Genomic DNA, 21,518 nt, shown 5'->3' with positions numbered 1-21,518 from the left:
TTAATTTAAGTCAGTACTGCTCAATTTTAAATTTAAATGATTCGACTTTATGTGCTAATAAATTATGTTTTTTTTTTATTAACCTTAGACAAAAACAGGATTTTAATTTATATTTGTAACGGGTCGATATAAGGTTTTTCATTTAAAGTTTGTTATCGAAAAACATATGTTGAATAGGTAACATTATAATCTGATTTGCACAAAAGATAATAATCATGCAATAATATCGAATTATAAAGACCAACATTCTTAGGTTGTAACACAGAGTATCGCAGACCGCCCCGCTGGCCTCCGGCGCGATCTTCCTTGCTTTGTGCGCTGTAATATTAAGAAACACGATAGCTAATATACGTAAGCTTACCACCGCCTCTGAGTTCGAAATGTATTCAATTCATTAATGTATTTTTGGTGTTCATTATAAAAAAAAAGAGGAGGTTCTCAAGAATTGATAAGCATGATGTCTCTGTTATTTAATTCCTGATGATTCTTAAATTTTTAGCAGTATGTGTAAATGAATTAGAATTTTTTTAAATTACCTCTGTTGCAGATAAATATTGTTTAAAGTTGCCACTTTAGTTAATAAAGCAGTGTTTCTTTTTACAGTGTTTAAAAATATTTAGACATAATTTCACATAAGATGTTGTAATCCTATTTATTTTACAGTCACATTAAGTTAAAAATATTTTTAATTTTACGAGAACAAGAGAAGATTATGTTTTTAATCTGAACTTACTTTACGGATTTTGATGAAATTTGGCACAGAGACAGACTAGAATTATTTCTACGAAAGCTCAATATTTTTCGTAGAATACTATGTATTTAATATAATGAACGCCAAATCCACAAGAAATGCTTGAAGGCATAATTCTATAATATTAGGTAGTAATAATGTTCATTTAAAAGTACACTTGCGTACAGGCGTGAAGCGCACTCTTTCGCTGTTAAGAGCTGTAATGAAGTCTCATATGTTTTTTTTTTTAACTATAATTTATTAATCCAAGATCACGCAAAGGTTTATAGACTTGGGATTCTTCTTTTGGGCTAGCAATCGGTTGCAGCGGGCAGTTGAACGCGGCCTGCTGTTTTTCCGAGATTGTTAGCTGTGTCTACCCCGTAAGGTATAGAGACGTGATTATATACATGTATTTTGCAAATTCTTGATTATGGGCTTTACCTTAGTGGACCTTATTGACGTACGTTGAACAAGGTTAATGTGTTACCCTCCCATTATAAAAAGACATAACTTGTCTTGAAATCCTTTGAGAGTTATTAGTTACATAACGAGCGATGTTTAACACGATTTTTTAGATCGTTTTCTTAGTAAGAGGGTTGGCAAAACACGAAATTCGAAATCATATTCCGACATAGCTTCATATCAGGCGAACGACAACTTTCACTCTCAATAGTTCGACTTTTCAGATCATGGAAATATTGAACGGGAACCAGCTCTCTAGGTTCTGAGGTATAAGTCTTTAACATTTGCACGATAATCTCATCTCTAATTCTGCCTCAAAATCTAAGCTCAATACAGATTTTAACAGTGCAAATGTGTTTTAACGCCAGTAGGTAGACTGTTTTATGATAACACAGCACCTTGGCAAGTAACTGATTATTTTGCCAGGCATATCGTACGATGTAAATAGGTTTTGGTGTTGACTTAAATTAATAAAATTGTTAAATTTGTAACCGTGATGTTTTATTTCAACACTAACTTTTGTCCAGGTCTCTACCCGGATGTATAGTACCATATTATTTCCTACTGCACACTATATGTATGTAAAATTTTATGGAGATCGGTTCAGCGGTTTTGACGTGAAGAGATACAATTATAAGTATGGATTAAAGACTTTTTTTCTAACTTTTGATAAAGCCTTCCAACTCAGCAAATTACAGATCTTTAATTTTTATTGACAACTTGAACATGTACAAAGCAATAAAGTATATAATTTTAGTGTTATTCTATTTTACGGCCACAGGTAGACAATGGTAATTTGAAGAAATTAAAAAAGACTTCTTTCAAAATGTGTCTTTGTCAAGGGAAATAGGATTAATCGGCTAAGATATAATTTCCGTAATGTAAGATGTAGTTTCTGTAATGTAGTGACGGAAAATTGTCTGAGAGGGAGAATCGGAGAGAATAAAAACATAATCAAGTAACTAAAATAAAATATTATTAATTTTTAATCTTTACACGAACATCTTAACAACCAGACATGCGAGCATGACAATAATACTGCTTCTAATAAATACGGACGAGTTCGGCTCTTGGCAAGTGTCGTTTTGCACCACTTGGATGAAGTAGGGTTGGTGGAGTTCTTCCCTGGAAGCCATGTAGGAGTCTATGGCTGCTGCGCTGGCGGCCGGCAGTGACCTGGTGCGACTCAACTTCCAAGCGGTTACTACAAAAAAAAATTACATACATACATATAGTCACGTCTATATCCCTTGCGGGGTAGACAGAGCCAACAGTCTTGAAAAGCCAGAATGACCACGTTCAGCTATTTGGCTTAACGATAGAATTGAGATTCAACTAGCGACAGGTTGCTAGCCCATCGCCTAGAAACAATCCCAAGTTTGTAAGCCTATCCCTTAGTCGCCTTTTACGACATCCATGGGAAAGAGATGGAGTGGTCCTATTATTTTTTGTATTGGTGCCGGGAACCACACGGCACTAAAAAAATTTTGTGATGATATAGATAATTTTCGTATGAACGATAAAGTGATAAATATTCTAATGAATGTGGATGAAGCGAAGGAAGTATGCAGAGATCGTGGCAAGTGGAAATGTAGTCTCTGTAGATCTGATGTTTCTACAGTGCAGTTTTGTGATTTTATGTATGTACATGTGTATTCTAATGTGCCATGTGGCTCCCGGCCCTATATAATAGAATCCATATCTTCCCAAGGATGTCGTCAAAGCGACTAAGGAAATGCTGATAATCTTAGGATATTTGTAGGCGATGGGCTAGCAACTGTTTGAATTTCAATTCCATCATTAAGCCATGTAATTGAATATTGCCTTTCAGTCTTTTCTAGACTGCTGGCTCTGTCTACCCCGCAAGGGATAAAAAATTGATTTAATGTATGTAGGTATGTACTAGTAAAGTAGCTAATTGCTACTAGTTTTTACGGTTATTTATATGTAGGTTCCATTCCTGATGTTTTTTGTGTACCTACATGATTTGGTAAATAAGTTAATAAGAGTGTAATTCGGTACTAACCAGCTCTGTAGTAGTCGTCTACGTTCTCGCAACTGTACACGAGCGAGTACGACACGTAGTCTGTGGCTAGCACGTATAAGGATGTGTTGGTCATCACTGTAAGAAGACAATTTTCTAGTTAACATCTCTATCAACATCTGAGCTGAATGAAATTTCACTGCTAAAAATAACGGCCTTCAAAGTGAAAAATGTGCGTTTCTAGGAGAAGGTAAGAAAGAACTAGGAACTCCAACTCTTACTTGAAGTCATATTGTTAGTATTTTAATATAACGTAATTGGCCATATGAAATTGGAAGAGGTTAAAAAGGCATTTGGAGAGGGCTTTAGATGATGTATCGCGTTGCGAACGGGAACTATTTTGGAAAAAAAACCTTCTATTCTTCGTTTGGTGTTTGAATATACTAAAATTAAAGAATTATCAAAATCGATCTACTGTTTTTGACGCTACAGCCAGATAAGTCTTTCACATAGATATATTAGTACTAGACGGATATATGACTTTACCTTCCGTTCCGTTAATAGGCATGGACACTACAAGTTTCCCACTGCCGTCATCCGAGCTGACAACAGCTGTGCCCTCAATAGTTTGCAGCGTATAAGTAATAACATCCCAATTAAGCACAGTAAACTCCTCGGAGTCCCCGTCCAGGGTATATCTGGTGCCGGCGCATTGACTCCTCTCGTCTTGTTCAACGTAGCGTTCAATTTCGTACCAAGTGCCAGTGTACTGGAACATAAAATATAGTATCTTATGTAGCACTAGCTGTTGCCCGCGACTTCGTCCGCGTAAATTTCGAATTTTTCCGCGTTAACTTATTTGCAGGCAAACTCATGCCTTGAGTTCATTCAAATGACGATAACGTTTTTTTTAGTGAACCCATTTTGATGAAATAAATTTTGAATGTTTTTCTGAGTTAAAACAAAGCAATTGGTGAAAGTTTAAAGTAAATCGGTTCAGTACTTTCGGAGTACACCGTGATCATACACACAGACAGACAGACAGAAAATCAAAACAAAATTTTTTTTTTTTAAATTTTATCCCTCCCATCCATTTCAGTCAAAAATACTAAATGTACAGACAAAATATTTTTACTGTTGTATTATATGTATAGATAAGCTTGGACAACAACTCTTACTCTTACTCTTCAAAATTATGTCGTAACTGTAATGTATTACATTAATAAATGACAGTCGTTGTGGTGTGACGTAAGCAAGTGGAGCGGCAGCACTGGTCGTTCTGCCACTTTACGGCGTATGCCAGACTAGAGCGGGTGTGTGCACTAATACAAGTTGTTGTATATTTCAACGAGTCTTATTGTACGACAGATTATATTAAATTTTCATTGACATGTTTCAGAATCCTTTTTAGCTAATTTGTAATCCAGTTTTAAGTAGCTACCTAATAATTCTTCAATAGAACGATTGGCCGTGTAAACTTAAATTCCCGTTCCAGTGAGAATGTCCAGCAAAAAGTTCATACAAGAATATCTGATGAAAGGGTCAGATTAACTTGGTAGAACCCTAGCTTTTTGCATACCCTTCTGAAAATGAGGCGTGATATTTTGCATGTCATTGCGTGGACTTATAAGACAAAAAAGAGAAATACCTCAACTGGTTTGAAGTTCTGTTCAACGGGAATATTCTCATCACACTGGCCAGGCAAGATGACCTGTCCTCTCGTCTTCTCTGGGTAGTGGAAACAGGCCGAGTCAGACTGGTCGACCGGTAGGTAAAACTGTGGATAGAGGAATTTGTTCGCCGCAATCACGTTATCCATAACCGCTTGAGCTGCTTCGGGGAACTCCGTGATGCGAGACTTGCTGTATTTAGCGCTCCATACTGTGAACAAAAGAGAAAGTGAGTTTGAATTCGTTTAGAGTAAAGTAAGTATAGTATTTTCTTCATTGGAAGCATACCGACAAGAAAAAATTATCGCTTACGAGATAGACAGAGCCACCAGTCTCAAAGAGAACGTTCAGCTAGATATTGATGATGGAATTGATCAAGATAATGACAGATTGCTAGTCTATCATCTTAAAGAAGAAGATTCTCAAATTTATAAGGTTTTCTCTTATTTGACTTTTACTATCTGCGCAGGAAGAGAGGCTACTAGACTAGCTTGGACACTTGACCTTAGTCGCGTTTTACAATATCCATTGAAAAGTGATGGAGTGGACTACTTAATCTTATGTGCCGGGAACTCCACGGTAGGTACCTTCTTTGCCGTAAAACTATAAAAATATGGTTACAAATAGATATACTTATAGGTAAGGCTCCTCCAATGTTTTTTTCAATGCACGAGTTTTGTCCTTTGGTATTCTCTGATCTCTTCACGTAGACAATAATGAAGGAAAGGAATAAATAAATGATATCAAAATACAAACCACGACTGTATTCCATGTTATTTCCGTATCCAGTACTGCAGGAGTACAATATAGCATAAGTCTCGTAATCCGTGGCCAATACCCATATATCTGAAAACAAAAAAAACTGATTTAGACTGAATTACACTGACTGATGTGACTAGTGTTTATTACTAGAGGGAGAATCGTCGGGATAGCCTTAAAGAAAAGGCAAAGATATAGACTAAACCTTTGTGATAAAAGACAGGTAAGGTACAAGTCCAGAGGATTTCTGACCATAGGTGAAGTCGAAAAGGCTAGTTTCAGTGCCCCAGAGATATTGCAAGAGACATATTAGTCTGAACTGTCAAGACCATTAGGCTGAATAATAAAATATGACATTAGAATAGACTAGACCTAGCTTCTACTACTAGTGTCGTGGTATATGCTGGCTTTCATGACTCTAATCTATGTTACTAGAGCGAAAAATCCTAAGAGTAATGAGCTGATTGACAAAAGGCAAAGAGATAGACTAAATCTTCGAGATAAAACGAATACAAAGGCTTACCCTGTATTCCGTTAATGTATCGTATTAATCTTCCATTGCTATCAGCCTGTACAATACCAGAGTCTTGCTGAGCAGTAACGTTGAAAATGCCGGTGTCAACGACCCTGATTTGGTTGTTGCCGAAGATATGGTAGTCGGAGCTGACGCAGTCGCCAGCGGGCTCATCTTGCGGATAACCCTCGATTTGATGCCACCAGCCCAGGAACTGAAAAATGGTTGCTTGTTTGTAAATGACGTCATTTATGTGATCGACACTCCTTCATCCAACTTTGCATGCGTTGTACGTGCTTCTTTCGACACGGAACTTGTTTTTCCACTTTAATATCACGGAATTTAGAATAAGTTTTATTCAGAGTTTTATTATTGGCACGCATTTTATCTTTAAGTTGGTATTTTTATTATCATGATATCTTTAAGTTGTAATAAAATCAGTTTCAACACCTCATGTTTGTACGATAATCTAATTTATATTATTAAGCCATCCTGAATTGTGACCTTTGAGTGTTTTCGTGACTACTGGTTGGAATGACAGGAGAGGCAACAGCAACTAGACTGGGAATGGGATTGGGAATTTAGGTCGAACACAAGGTTGAGATTGACAGTATTTTTTAAAATATGTACCCTTTGTATATCGAATCCTTGTTGTCCAGTTATATCTTCGCATCGGTGTCTGAATAGAGGAGTTTCGTCTTTTACTTCGGGTACATAAAAGCAAGCGTCTTCAGATTGGTCAGTCTCTATGTAGTAGTCATTATTTAGACCTTGAATGTTTTCAACAACTCGATCTATCGCCTCTTCTGATGCAGGTAGAAGAGTCCTACCTCGGCTTAACTTCCAACTTCTAACTGTAAGTAAAATTTAAAAATTAACTCGTTTACATTAACTTGGTTCCATAGTTATTAAATACGGCAATGCTATTATGTTTAGCATTACATACTTTTGGGTAGGCAATAAAGTTTGGTAGTTGACTGGGGAGTTGAGCGTGGCTGTTTTAAATTTGACGAAGCATGGTAACTCAGTCATTGTACATATATTTTTAATGTAGTAAAGCTAGGAAGCTTTTTTGTGTAAATAATAAAAAGTTAATAAACAAACAATATGGAAAATTTACCTATTCTGTTTCCGTTGTCCAAATTTTCACAATTGTAGACTAAAGAGTAGGTGCCGTAGTCAGTTGCGAGTACATAGAGTGTGTCCACTTTTATCTCTATAAAAAAGGAAGAATAATTTAAAACAGCATATAAATTACTTATAACATAAATTTTATTGAGACACAATACACTTTTCGGCTGATCTTGAAATGTTTTCCCAACATTTGATGCATTCATGAATCGTTGGTCGGTTTTAGAATTTGTAAATTTAACTTAAGTGGAAACTGCTTTATGATGAGAAAGTAATGACACGTTCTTTTTAAAGCAAATTTTAAAAACTTTAGATTGCATTAGAGCAAGCCATCCCGATTTTTTCAGAAAGTATCAGACGCCTGATATCAAAATAACAAATCTGAATTCTTTTTACACGACTACTCAGTAAAATGAATATCAAATTTCTAAATTACCGTTATTCACAACATAGGTGACATTAATGACGCCACTGCCATCATTTGAAGCTAGTTGCATCGTGCCTTCTTCGGAGATCAAGGTCAGGTTGACCACTTCTGTGTTCAAGATTCCTATAGAATCACCATTTACGGTATACTCCACTCGGCTACATAACCCGCTCTGATCGGATTGAGGGTAACGGTATATCTCAAACCATCTTAATCTTATATACTAAAAAGCAAGAAAATAATTAGATCAGACATTAAGAAAAAGTAAGACGTATATTTTAAATTTAAAAAAAATCTAAAATTTATGGTCAGATGAAATAAAATTGACGAAAGAATATAAAACAATCACGTTTGTTAACAACATGGAAAAATCCTATAATGATAAAAACTCACATTTTCCATATCAAAATTAGGAACACCAACTATACTTTCATCACAAGGTCCTGGTAATTCAATGATCGGCGGTAGTTCATCAAACTCGGGATAATAGAAACAAGCATCGTTATTTTGACCTATGACGTCATAATAATCCTCGAATAGGTCAGTCGTGTTATTGACTATTTGGTCGATGTTGGCATTCGCTTCGTCTGTAAGACCCTCTTGGTATTTACTGAGTTTCCAGCTGAAAACTGTAATGAAGAAGATATTTAACTCCAGTTGGATAAAATATAACAGGATAAATTTAATATATTACAAAAAGAAAGAGATGAAACATTAAGATTGAGAAGAATAGATAGAATAGAAAGAAATTATTATTTATTATTAACGATTAAGTACCTTGCTTTCTATTGTCATCATAGTTTCTGCAACTGTAGAGCAGTGCGTAGGTGTCATAGTCCGTGTCCAAAACATACAGATCCAAGTTGATAGATGCTGCAAAATTAGTAAAATATTTAACTGTACTGTATTTTAGTTTAATTTTATTGTAAAAGCGTACATAAGTATTACATTGAAGTTGCTTTGGGCGAAGTTTGATGGTAGAGCACAGTTAACAGACTAGGTAAATATTATAAATTCTTAAGATAAATATTCTTAAAGATCTTCACGTTAGTAGATATTTGAGAGTCCACAAAACAGATTAAAATAACTCACATCCGTCTTCACTGTTCAGATTCACAGACAATACTCCATTTCCACCTTCAGCAACTATAGCAGTTCCAGTCAATGTTTCCAACCTCTCATTGTAAGTAAAAGTTTTAGACAAAGTGAACGTATTAGCTGAAGTTAACTCAAAATTGTTGGCAGTACATTCACCACTTTGTAGCTCTGACGGGAAACGTTCAATTTCATACCATGCACCGGCAAACTGTGGGTGGAGAAATTGCTTCATTAAATCTGAAGTTATTTAAGAAATATATAAAACATGATTGAAGCGATAATGAAAATAAATTTGCACGTGTAATATTATATACTCGTACATCAGAATAAGAACAAGGTGATGATGATTCAAAATGTTCAAACAGAATCAAAAATTAGTTTATAGAGGCAACTTTATGACCATTTAAATTGCGCAAAACCATTAAATTAATTAATAATTAACTAGCTGTTGCTCGCGACTTCATCAATGTTTCATGTAAAATCGGCCCAAATGTTTTTGCGTGAAAAAGTAAAAATACACACCCGTAAAAACTTTCGCATTACAATATCAGTAGGATAGAAAAAAATATATGTTTAGTATATTTTTTTAGAAAGAAAAAAATATATGTTTAGTATATTTTTTTCCTATCCTATATAACGAATCTCGAACTATAATATCGAATAACGAATCGAAGCAAAAAGTAAAAGTCTTACCCCAGTAGCATTAAAGTTCTCCACAACATTAACAATGTCATCCTCACACTGACCATCTAACACAACTCTTCCATCTGTCAGTGGTGGATAGAAGAAGCACTCTTCTTCGCTGTGACCCCACGTGATGAAGTAGCTCTGATCTAACACTCTAATATCACTCATGACTGAGTTTATAGTGGCATTGATGTTACTGTTAATGCTTGAATCTCTACTCAGTTTCCAGCTGCTGACTGAAAAGTGAATTAATTTTAGTTAACAATTAATGAACTAAGGAACTTGAATTGTCAGCTTAAAATAGGTTATTGATTATAAACTCTCTTTCCAATATCTTACCATACTAACCCTATCTTCGAATTTATTTGCATTTGGTTTCAATGTTCAAGGATCATTAAACAGATTATAATGTTAACATACTTTACTTGTCTTTACTGCCTGTTCATTACCAATGTGGTTTTGAACTTTTTGTGCACTACCTAGTTGTTTCATAATTAATATTTGTACCAGCCTTTAATTATATTTCATGACACTATAAGTTATGTTTAAGTTAAAATTACTAACCTCTGTAATAGTCTTCATCAATGTTGACACACGAGTATACAAGAGCATAGTTGTCGTAATCTGTATCCAGAACCCAATATGGGCTGGTGACTTCAACTGCAACCATAACAAATTAAACATTTAAATTAAATTGTTTAAAATATTTTAGATTAACAATAAACTAAATCTTTAGGCCGAACTAAAACATAACTATTACTAAATCATATAGACAATAAAAATATTTAAATTTTGATCCCATTAAATTATAATAGAACAAAATCTTTAAAATAAAAAGGGGTAGAACAGTTTTGATCCATTTTACTTCAAACTAAATAAAAGACGAAAGTACTTTTGTTCCTTACAATATTAAATGATAAAAAACAGAAAACCACACGGTAAATAATTCAGTGCCGTGTGTTTCCCGGTACCAATACAAAAAATAATGGGACCATTCCATCTCTTTCCCATGGATGTCGTAAAAGGCGACGTGGCCTATCAGTCTTTACAAGACTGTTGGCTCTGTCTACTCCACAAGGGATATAGACGTGATTATATGTATGTATGTAAATAATTCAGCAGATAAACTTACATCCTTCAGCGATCAAGAAGGTGACATTCAACTTGGCGGAGCCATCACTACTGGCCAGGACAGCAGTTCCGTTAATAGCGTCCAACCTCTGCTGGTAGACTTGTGTGTTGTAAACCTCCACACTGCCATCATCATTGACCGTATAGAGGGCACGTTGGCAGGTACCGAATTGGAATTCTTGAGGGTAGCTCTCGATTGCATACCAATGCCCTGAGTACTATTAATAAGAGAAATGATATTAAAAATTGAATTCTATAAAAAAAAGAAGTAATAATGTCATCATATATTATATCAGGGGTTTGCCTGGTAAGAATGACTGATCTTCCTTTTTTAAGTAGGTAGGTCAAAATTATATAGGTACTTGCTAATCAAAAAATCTGAATTTTTATATTTATAAAATAAATCTAACGTTCATTTGTTTATATAAAAGTCTGTGGTTTATCTTCTAAAGTCAATTGAGAAGTATTTTAAAAACTCTTAACGCTCAAAATACTTACAGCGGTAACGTTGAACTCCTGAACTACAGAAATACTCTCATTACACTGTCCTCTGAAGACTACAGGTTCGTCATTGGGCTCAGGGAAGTAAAAACAGTCGTCCTCACTGCGCGCGATATCATAGTAGTAAATATCGTTTAGTACATTGATGCCGTCTATAATCTCATCCATAGTTTGCAGAACAGTCTCATTTAGAGAGTGGCCGCGGCTCATTTTCCAACTCCAAACTAAATTAATAAAAAAATTGTTTAGAAATACAAAAGGTTCTAACAAAGTGTAACTAACAAAAACATATGATGATAAATTTAAGAATGTTCTTTTTAAGATACTCGTACAATAACAGTTGCTAACCTAGACGTTGCTCATCGTTGATGTTAAGACAGCTGTAAACGAGCGAGTACGTATCATAATCGGTGTCCAAAATCCAAAATTCGATAGGTTCGGGAGCTGAAATAAATATAAAACATAAATACACATAAGAAAATGGTCAAAAAAAAAAGAAAAAGAAAGAGGAGATGAATAATTGAAAAAATATGAGCTTTTCAAACCTGCAGGGAAATGGACTTGCAATTTTCCATTCTCAATAACTTGAGCGGTCCCGTTGAAAGAAGCCAGAGTCTGATCGATAACTTCGGAATTGTATACTGTTATGAAACCTTCCTCCAGACCGTAGTAGACTTCATTACAGGTGCCTTCTTGGAAATAGGTAGGATAGCTAGAAATGAGACGCCAACGGCCCAAATACTGAAAATTTGTGATTATAATTTATAAATTTTGAAATCTCTTTAAATCGTTTACCCACAGGAACGTGCCCAGAAGGTTTATTATGAAATAAATCATTTGAAAATTGAGATATTCTTAGCTTTATCTCTAAGCGTTTTCAGTTTTCCTCATTAACCTTCATACTTATAAAATACTTTATAATCAGAAACTATAAATTTAATTATTCATCCGTATGGTTTCTGAATGAGTACAAATAAACTATTCATTTAATTTTGATGTCATACCCGTAGATGACGAACAAAACAAGAACATTAACGTGTTGCTGTCATGCCGGCTGATTATACTAAGTATGCAAACTAAAATACGCTAAATAATAATATTTCTTACCCTATTCATATCAAAGTTTGCAACTACAGGTATATTAAGGTCACATTGTCCAGGGAATATGGCTAGCTCTCCCGGTTGTAAATCCGGTAAGAAGAAGCAGGAGTCGTCTGTTTGGTTCACAGGCCAGTAGTAATCGTCTCGAAGAACGTCTACAGTATCGATAATATTGTTGATAGTATCACCAAATTCTGAAGACAATTCTCTTCTTCTGCTTAGTTTCCAACTGTAAACTGTGAAAATACATTTCGTTTTATTGTAAGCGTCTTATTTATTTTATCTATAATCACCATAACAATTATTCATTAATCATTTTAATGTAATATGTTCATATCAAGTCCTTAATTTATTTATGTTATTTATTAATTAAAATTTTGTTTGTGTCCTATAATATATATATAAATGTCCCATAATATAATTTTTTTTAATAATTATTTTAAATTTTTTACATTTATGAAATGTATTTTTCCTAGCATCATAATTCTGCCCAGCATTCTACGGATTTTGGTTTACTGACTATAATAGTCGGCAACCAAATACGAATAAAAAAAAATTGTCATATTAATAAAAGAAAAAAAAAGCTTACCATTTCGTGTATCGTCATCATTATCAACACAACTGTAAGCTAAAGCATAGTTGTCATAATCTGTATCTAGAATCCATAAAGGTTGTGTAACAACTGAAAAGAGATGTAAATATTAAACATTGCATAGTAAATAAATTAAAACCGTGTTAATAAAATCAATTTTAATTAGAATTTCTCAAAACAGAAGAGAAATTATCTGGCTCAGGAAATCAGCATCGCCATTAATGTTTCATCATTAAACTGAAAATTTTGAATTTACTATTTTATTAAATGTAAACTAGAAAAATAGGCCCCAGGGCCATATCCCTAGAGCCTATTTTCCTGCGTACGGGGCCACAGACCTTAGTTACTATGTTTTGTTTACAAATTTACTATTAACATAAACACATAAATTGCAAATGCGAGTAAATATACCTCCAGATGCCGTAGTAAATGTGATTGTTAGTCGACCAGGCTCAGCAGTCGATGAAACTGACAGATCTGCACCACTAGTGCTTAAAGATAAATTAGAAACACTGTTAGACACTACATTCCAGGTGTTAACGGTTCCAGGTGAAACGGTGTGACTCAAACAATGTCTTTGCTCTCCAACCGGGTATGATTCGATTTCATGCCATCGTCCTTCGAACTAAAAGAAGTATAAATAATTAACAAAAGTTAAAAAAATAACATTTGCTTGCAAGGCAAAACGGTAAAAATTTATAGCAAAATATTAGTATAAGATTTTATGCTAAAGTTAAAAACAGAAATCAAAAACTAGTGAGGCAGGTTTAGTCAAATTTCTTGAACCTACAAAATGTGTATATATACATACATAAAATCCCGCCTCTTTCCCGGAGGGGTAGGCAGAGACTACATCATTCCACATGCCACGACCTCTGCATACTTCCTTCGCTTTATCCACATTCATAACTCTCTTCATGCAAGCTCGGCGGTTACAAAATGTGTATAGCGACTCATTTATCATTTACGTCTAGTAACTGTGCTTCAAACATGAAAGCAATAAAAAGCGTCTCTTGTTCTATACAAATAATAGATTACTCGACTTTTTCAAGCACTTATGTTAATGTATTTTCACTCACTCTAGTTATATTGAAGTTAGCAATGACAGAAATATTATTGTCACATTGTCCGGGGAAGATGACAGGAACACCTTCGATTGCATCAGGGTAGAAGAAACAGCCCTCAGGACTTTGATCTTCCTTTAAATAGTATCTATCGTCTAGGACTTGAATGTTTCTTATAGTTTCGTTTATAGCTAATTCAGCGGGCTCTGTTAATTCTTTTACTCTACCCAATTTCCAACTCCATACTGGAAAATATTTAAATTTTGTTGTATAAATAACTAGGTACTAAGGAAAAGCGTAGTACTTACCAATTATGAAAATTATAAACATTGATACTGATTTAATTTTATTAAGATCAAAAATATATTATATTTTTTAATAAAATGATTTTATAAAATAAATCAAATAGTTTACCTCGACGATGTTCTTCATCCAAGTTTACACATGAGTAAACTAATGAATAAGAACTATAATCGGTATCCAAAATCCAGTAGTCTATAGTTTCTGAAAAATAAAATTAGGATTTGCTTTGAATATTTATTTGAATAATAACTTTTGAATAAACAGAAAAAAATGGTATGATAATAAAAGTACTATAGATAAAGATTTAAATTAAGCATAGTTTCAAATATATATTTGATGTGATACATACTTATTAGGACGCTTAGCCCCTCAAAATAATGAAATTAATGCATTAAAGAGTCACCTAATGCAAAAAGATGGTATTTTTTCTAGTTAATAATTAAAAAATAGACGTAGTCCTCGCATATAATTATGCAAAAAGGAAATAAAATTCACAGGTACTATAAAACTAAAGAAGCCGCAGTCAATTCATGGAAAATCATACCAAATAATTATAAACCTGTTCATTATATCACAATAATAATACTGTTGCCTATTATAGCTAAGTAATAACAAAAAGTTTAATAATTTATAGCCTGGCCAGAGTTTCGAAGCAAAATAATAATTACAACAAAAGGATTACTTGCAACTTATATCTATCCAGTCCAGAAAGGTGAATCAGCTGTGTGCCTACGCATTTTCATTTTCTACTATTTGTCAGCCTATCTTTTTCATTTGACTACGGCGCCGTAAAGCGGGTGATACTAACGATTCCCGAAAATAAAGCTTTTCCATGCCATTAAAGCGTACTCCACCAACAACACCAAATATGTCAAAATCAGACACTGATTTGTCAATCCCTCGCACCGAAATAAGTTCTGAGGACCTCCTTCACAATATTATCACACGACATAAAAGGCCGCGTCAGGGCTCCTCATCACCTACCCAAGTGAATCAATTTAGCAGTGATTTGAGGGAAATGATGGAGGCACTCCACACATCATCTATTAATCAACAAAAAATGATGAATAAACTAATAGAAGAGGTCGCTGAGATCAAAAAACAAAATATTAAAATCCAAAAATCTAACTTGCAAATTGAAAATACCTTGGAAAGCCTAAAAAATAGTAATGAAAATATGTTGAAAAGAATACAGCTTCTTGAAAAAGAGCGCTTTGATCAACAAAACTACATAGTCAGCCTAGAGAAGAAAATAGAGAACATGCAGCAGACTTCTCGTCCATCCAATGTTGAAATACGAAATGTTCCAGCGGTCCAGGAAGAATCGTTTACGGACCTGACGGCCCACCTACAAAATATAGGACAAGCACTACATGTGGAAATCCAACCCTCGGATATACGTGACAATTACCGCATAGGAAAGAATAAAATAATCGTTGCCGAATTTCAATCTGTTCACCTGAAGAATAAAGTTTTGGCAGCGGCACGCAAATATAATAAAGATCACAGTGGAGACCAACGACTCAACACTTCCAATATTGGCCTTGCAGGGGACCCCACCCCCATATACATATCCGAGTACCTTGCAGGAAGCAACAGGAAGCTGTTCTACGAGGCCCGAGAATACGCTAAAGCCAACAATTACAAGTTTTGCTGGACCGGAAACGGAAATATTTACATGAAGAAGGATGAGCAATCGAAAGCGATTCGCGTAGACTCTGAAATCACGCTGAACTCTCTCCTAACAAAACAATGACTATATGTCAGTACAAACCATTTGTCTGTATTGTTTGAGCCTTTTATTATGAAAATTTCTTACAATATGTGTTTTTGCATTTACTTAGCCTATCCTTATTTACAAATTTATCTGTTTAATAACATTTGCTGGGAATATAAAAGTTTCATATTATATAATCTACATACATCACTTATATCACACAAACCATATACATATATTATAACACTTACACTTAATTCGTTATACACAACACAAAATATGAATACGTATCTTGATAAGCATAATTGTCTATACTTAATGACCTTCTTTTTGTGATACATTAAGCGCCTCCAACTCACTCCTTCTTTATGTGCACCGGATCAATGTTTCAAATATATAAATTGTAATAAAAAATCTCTGACTGTTATTCATTTGAATATTTGTAGCATAAACTGCAACTTTGACCAATTCCAAACACTTCTTTCAACTTTAAACATACAATGTGATATTATTATCTTAACAGAATGTTGGTTATCAGTTACGCCATATCTCCCTAAATTGAATAACTTTACATCATATCAAACGATAGATGATGGCAATCAAAATGCAGGCGTCGTTATATACATTAGAAACACCTTGGATTGTAATGTCTTCGAACCTAAAATTATAAAGGAAGCTGATTGTCTAGTTTGTACACTTGGAACGGAGTTCGCTTTCATAGCTGTTTATAGATCACCATCATATAAAAACACAGACATATTCTTAAATTCTATCAATGATCTTCTATTGACCCTAAAATCCTATAAAACAGTTGGATTAATGGGAGATCTTAATATAGATATACACACTTGTGACAGCGATAACCGTTCTGACAATTACCTCAACCTGATGGCAGCACACGGTTTGCTTCCGACGTATACCTATCCCACTCGACTGCAAAAATGTATTGATCATATTTTATTAAAAACTGATAAAAATTCCACTGCAATAGTTCTCGAATCTTCTATCACCGATCACTATCCAACATTGCTGTCGCTTCAGTTGACACGAGAAAAATCTGTTAAATCCATAACACGTACTAAAATAAACTATGAACAAATAAAAATTGACCTAGCTTCTTTTGATTTTTCGCAAATAAAACAGCATCAAAACGTAAATTCTGCTACAGATCTTTTGGTTTCATCAGTCAGTGATATAATAAACAAAAACACCGTTAGGTACACACCCCCCCGTAGTAAGAGAAATCTGAAGCCTTGGATTACTCCAGGCCTTCTACGCTGCATACGAAATCGAGACCGAATGCATAAACAATTAAAAAAACAACACAATAACGTCACGCTTGCGATTACTTATTCAAGATACAGAAATCATATCAATAAACTTTTGAAGAAATTGAAGAAAGAATACAATAGGCAGGCTCTAATGAGGACGAAAAATGATCCCAAATTAAAATGGAAGGCGATCAAAGAAATCACAAATATTGCACCATCACGCGTTAGTTCTAAAGCCCTCCTAAAGTCTACACATGATCCTACCAAATCTGTGAATGAGGTTAATAACTACTTTGTAAATGTTGGGAGAAACTTAGCTAATACAATAGGGCAAACTAATAAAACTTCATTTGTACCTCCCACAGCACCAGTTTCATCCCCTCGAAACTCCTTTGCTCTTTTTAATGTCACTAATGACGAAATTAATGACCACATAATGAATTTAAGAAGAGATTGCGCTACTGGGTGGGACAACATTTCATCCCGTATTCTGCAATCATCACGTGAAATTTTTGTCCCATTACTAAGACATATCTTTCAACTATCACTCACAAGTGGAGTTTTCCCAGATGCATTTAAGAAAGCCATCATTCATCCAATTTATAAGGGTGGTGATGGAGACGATGTCACCAACTATCGTCCGATATCTGTGCTTACTGCAATGTCAAAATTATTGGAAAAAATTATTAATTCTCGGCTACTCAGATACCTTAATGCTAATAATATAATCTCAAATAATCAGTATGGTTTCAGAGCGGGTAGATCGACGGAGGATGCAGTATCTGCACTGGTTGATGACATAGTTGACTGCTTTGAAAAACAGAGAAAAGGACTAGGATTATTCCTAGATCTATCAAAAGCCTTCGACACCGTCTCTATCCCCAAACTTCTTTTAAAGTTGGAGGCTGTCGGTATTCGTGGTGTGGCTTTGGATCTTTTTAGAAGTTACCTGTCTAATCGGACACAAAAAGTAAAAATTGAAGAATACACAAGTGAAGAGGAGTACATAACAACTGGAGTCCCGCAGGGAAGTGTCCTTGGCCCCACACTTTTCATTATATATATCAATGATTTGTGCAAACTAACAATTCCTTTTTGTAACATATATACTTATGCTGATGACACAGCTTTATTAGTATCCGGTCGCTCATGGGAAGAAGCCCAAATACATGCAGAATCAGCCTTGGCCGTTGTTATGTCTTGGTTATCTGATAACCTACTCTCGCTTAATTTATCAAAAACTAATTGTTTGCCATTTGGACTTAATTCGACAACACTTCCTTCACATCACAATTTTGTAATCAAAGCCCATATATGCCAAAACCTGACCCCGAATTGCACTTGTTCAGTTATCCCCCAAGTAACTAACGTCAAATATCTTGGTATTATTCTAGACCAAAAATTAAAATGGCTACTACAAATTAAGTCGCTTATTTCTCGCGTGCGGAAAATGATATTTGTCTTTAAAAATCTTAGAAACGTGGCGGATTCTGATACACTGAAAAATACCTATTTTGCCCTATGTCAGTCTATTCTAATGTATGGTGTCCGGGTCTGGGGGTCAGCAGCAAAAACAAACTTACTGCCATTGGAAAGGGCACAGAGGGCTGTCCTTAAAGTGATGACACGTAAACCATACCGTTACCCAACCTCTCAGCTTTACACCGACGTAAAAGTGTTGGCAGTGAGGCAGCTCTTTGTGTTACAGACGGTACTTAAAAAACACTCTCTGCTAAAGTTTGACCCAAACCTCAACGCTAACCGACGACGACATCTTCAGTATAAGGTTTGCATAATACCACAACACAGAACATCAACAGCAGCCAGAAACTTCAGTGTATTAGGCGCAAAACTTTATAATAAATTAAACAAAGAAAGCAATATTTACTCATGCTCAAAATTTGTTTGCAAAAAACGTGTGCAAAAATTTCTACATTCATTAAATTACGACGAAACCGAAAACCTGTTACTCTAACTGTCTTCCATTCTGTATCCAAATCCTGCTTTCAATTTCCTAACAAACACACATTTATTTTCACACAACCCACACACACACACACAAACACATACACACTTCACACATGCCACCTTTTGTACCCAGCAAATCAATTTAGTTAAGTTTCTAGCTAAGGCTTCATTTCTTTAGTAACTTTTAAATAAGGTTTCCCAAAAATAACAGACTAGTCTAGTTTGGGAAACCTAGATCATTACTCTGTTCTTATTGCCATAAGCACTAAACTCTATAAATTTCCCTGCCACCCCGGGGCAGCGGTCTCTGAGATACAGACTAACGTCTAGTTCAGAGATTGATTGTGTCTGGTTGGGGCAGGGGACTTTATAATACAATTATATAAACATGTACTTACTCCCTTTGTGTATTATGTAATGTGTTCTATGTCATAATGGCTAAATAAAGAATTTATTTATTTATTTATATTTAATTTTAAATAATGTAATATTGTCTTACCATTATTCACACTTGGGAATGAAACAATAAGCTTGGCTGGATCATCATCGGAGACGTATGCTATGCCATCTACACTGCTAAGGGTTTGGTTCCTAACTTCTGTGCTTAAGACATTGATTACTCCATCATCGCCTGCTGAGTAATACGCATTGTTGCAAGTGCCCAGTTGGGAAACTGTGGGGTATGACTCTATACTGTGCCATAAACCAAGATACTGAAAAAAACAGGCGTATGTAAATTATAGATGTAAAATATTTGTCAAGAAATAAAGAGGAAATAATTAAAATTATTAAATTATGTGAAGCTAATACAAAGACAAACTTTTAAATCTTTAATAAAGATACTTTTACTTCCTTTTTGTAATTCCAAATACACTTGAACAGTAGTTCACGTGTTCTTGTAAGTAATATTTGGTACCTATATTATTTTATCTTGAAAATATTTTTTCATATTTATAATGTTACATGAGCTATGTATCACACTTTTTCTAAGCAGTCTGAATCTAATTAGTGTAAAATGCAAAAATAATTTTCTCCAAAAAAAAAAAAAAAAAACAAAACTAGGGAAAAGAGAAAGAAACTTCTTACTTACAGCAGTTGCATTGAAATTTTGTACAACAGTTATATTTTGGTTACATTGTCCCCTGAAAACCACTGGATCATCATTCGGTTCCGGATAGTAGAAGCATGCATCATCAGTCCTACTGACCAATTGATAAAACCTGTTGTTGAGAACTGTTATGTCGTTAATGTAACCGTTTATGATATCAAGAGATTCGTCAGGTAAGGTCTCGTTGCGGCTTAGGATCCAACTGTAGACTGAAAAATAAAAAAAATATTTAATTAATGTTTGTATAGGTACTACATAGTATTTTTCTTTAGACCCTAAAAAAAGAATCAAATGCATTATATATCAATAATTTTTACATCAATACTGTCTAAACAAGTAAAACAAAAAAAGGAGATCTGTATTTCTAATTCTCATATTCATGAGAATATTTATTCAAACACAAATATCAGAAAGAATTACTTTAAATGAAATTTTGTACAGAAACAGTAATACCTGCAGAAGCGAAGCCCCATACAAATTATTATAAGTGCTGTGCAAATTAATTTCAAAATAATATCGATAACAGTCAAGACGTATGTAAGAATTTGTTAAAATAATTATAAGTTTGCTTACTTCGACGTTCTCTATCATTGATGTTTACACAGGAATAGACCAGAGAATATGAAGTGTAGTCGGTATCAATAATCCAGTATTCTGATTGTTCTGGCGCTGAAAATGAGATAAAAATTGAATTGAAGTGCGTAAAACCGAAGAAATAGCCCAATAGATTACGCTGAAAATTGCAATCGGTTATATTGTTAACGTGTATTACCTATCGTTCTCGCGAGATTAAATCTATTAGTAAACTTTCACTAGTACGTCTTTTGCTAGAGTTTCATTCAATTTTTTTATCAGTGCAAACATTGGTCAGCACATTTTTGTAACCGATTTTCATGAAATAATTGCAGATGTATTACTATGTGTTTACAATCAGTGAAGGTTCCTCAACAATTTTAATAGGGTACTTTAAGAGGGACAAAATGCCAATATTGTTATAACTTACAGCCAGGGAAAGAAACAAGCAACAGTCCAGTTCCATTTTCCGAAGCCAGTACTGCCGATCCAGTAATTGTATCCAAGGTTTCATTCACGACCTGAGTGTTGTAGACCTCGACTGTACCATTATCAAGAAGACTGTATGTGGCATCTTGGCAAGTTCCGTCTTGGAATTCAGCAGGGTAAGACGATAATAATCTCCATGTACCAGTGTACTGAAATGTTTTATTTGGTTAAATGGGTCTAAATTTTTCTAACTTGTGAAAGAGATTATGACCATAGAAAACCATCTTACGATATG

General features: G+C 34.5%; 1 protein-coding gene across 1 annotated transcript in view; it reads right to left on the bottom strand.

Annotated features, from left to right (window-relative positions):
• Positions 1 to 2,154: 2,154 nt before the first annotated feature.
• LOC106136222 (uncharacterized) overlaps positions 2,155 to 21,518 on the bottom strand; it is a 28,034-nt gene continuing 8,670 nt past the window's right edge. The window contains exons 14-40 of the mRNA XM_013336698.2: positions 21,225 to 21,432; positions 20,795 to 20,890; positions 20,204 to 20,430; positions 19,613 to 19,826; positions 14,269 to 14,358; positions 13,870 to 14,099; positions 13,202 to 13,415; positions 12,788 to 12,880; positions 12,205 to 12,434; positions 11,643 to 11,838; positions 11,446 to 11,541; positions 11,095 to 11,321; positions 10,598 to 10,814; positions 10,030 to 10,125; positions 9,472 to 9,701; positions 8,773 to 8,986; positions 8,458 to 8,553; positions 8,074 to 8,309; positions 7,690 to 7,903; positions 7,243 to 7,338; positions 6,753 to 6,976; positions 6,132 to 6,336; positions 5,606 to 5,695; positions 4,828 to 5,060; positions 3,726 to 3,948; positions 3,222 to 3,317; positions 2,155 to 2,399 (exon numbers count right to left, since the gene is read on the bottom strand). Of these exons, the coding sequence (XP_013192152.2) occupies positions 2,188 to 2,399; positions 3,222 to 3,317; positions 3,726 to 3,948; positions 4,828 to 5,060; positions 5,606 to 5,695; positions 6,132 to 6,336; positions 6,753 to 6,976; positions 7,243 to 7,338; positions 7,690 to 7,903; positions 8,074 to 8,309; positions 8,458 to 8,553; positions 8,773 to 8,986; positions 9,472 to 9,701; positions 10,030 to 10,125; positions 10,598 to 10,814; positions 11,095 to 11,321; positions 11,446 to 11,541; positions 11,643 to 11,838; positions 12,205 to 12,434; positions 12,788 to 12,880; positions 13,202 to 13,415; positions 13,870 to 14,099; positions 14,269 to 14,358; positions 19,613 to 19,826; positions 20,204 to 20,430; positions 20,795 to 20,890; positions 21,225 to 21,432 (4,803 nt within the window). The 3' untranslated portion in view covers positions 2,155 to 2,187. The remainder of the gene's footprint in view (positions 2,400 to 3,221; positions 3,318 to 3,725; positions 3,949 to 4,827; positions 5,061 to 5,605; positions 5,696 to 6,131; positions 6,337 to 6,752; positions 6,977 to 7,242; positions 7,339 to 7,689; positions 7,904 to 8,073; positions 8,310 to 8,457; positions 8,554 to 8,772; positions 8,987 to 9,471; positions 9,702 to 10,029; positions 10,126 to 10,597; positions 10,815 to 11,094; positions 11,322 to 11,445; positions 11,542 to 11,642; positions 11,839 to 12,204; positions 12,435 to 12,787; positions 12,881 to 13,201; positions 13,416 to 13,869; positions 14,100 to 14,268; positions 14,359 to 19,612; positions 19,827 to 20,203; positions 20,431 to 20,794; positions 20,891 to 21,224; positions 21,433 to 21,518) is intronic.

Source organism: Amyelois transitella, chromosome 18 (genome assembly GCF_032362555.1).
Source record: "Amyelois transitella isolate CPQ chromosome 18, ilAmyTran1.1, whole genome shotgun sequence".
Classification (NCBI taxonomy): Eukaryota; Metazoa; Arthropoda; class Insecta; order Lepidoptera; family Pyralidae; genus Amyelois; species Amyelois transitella.
The sequence above is the reverse complement of the archived record's forward strand: the minus strand, read 5'-3'. Positions and strand labels throughout refer to the sequence as shown.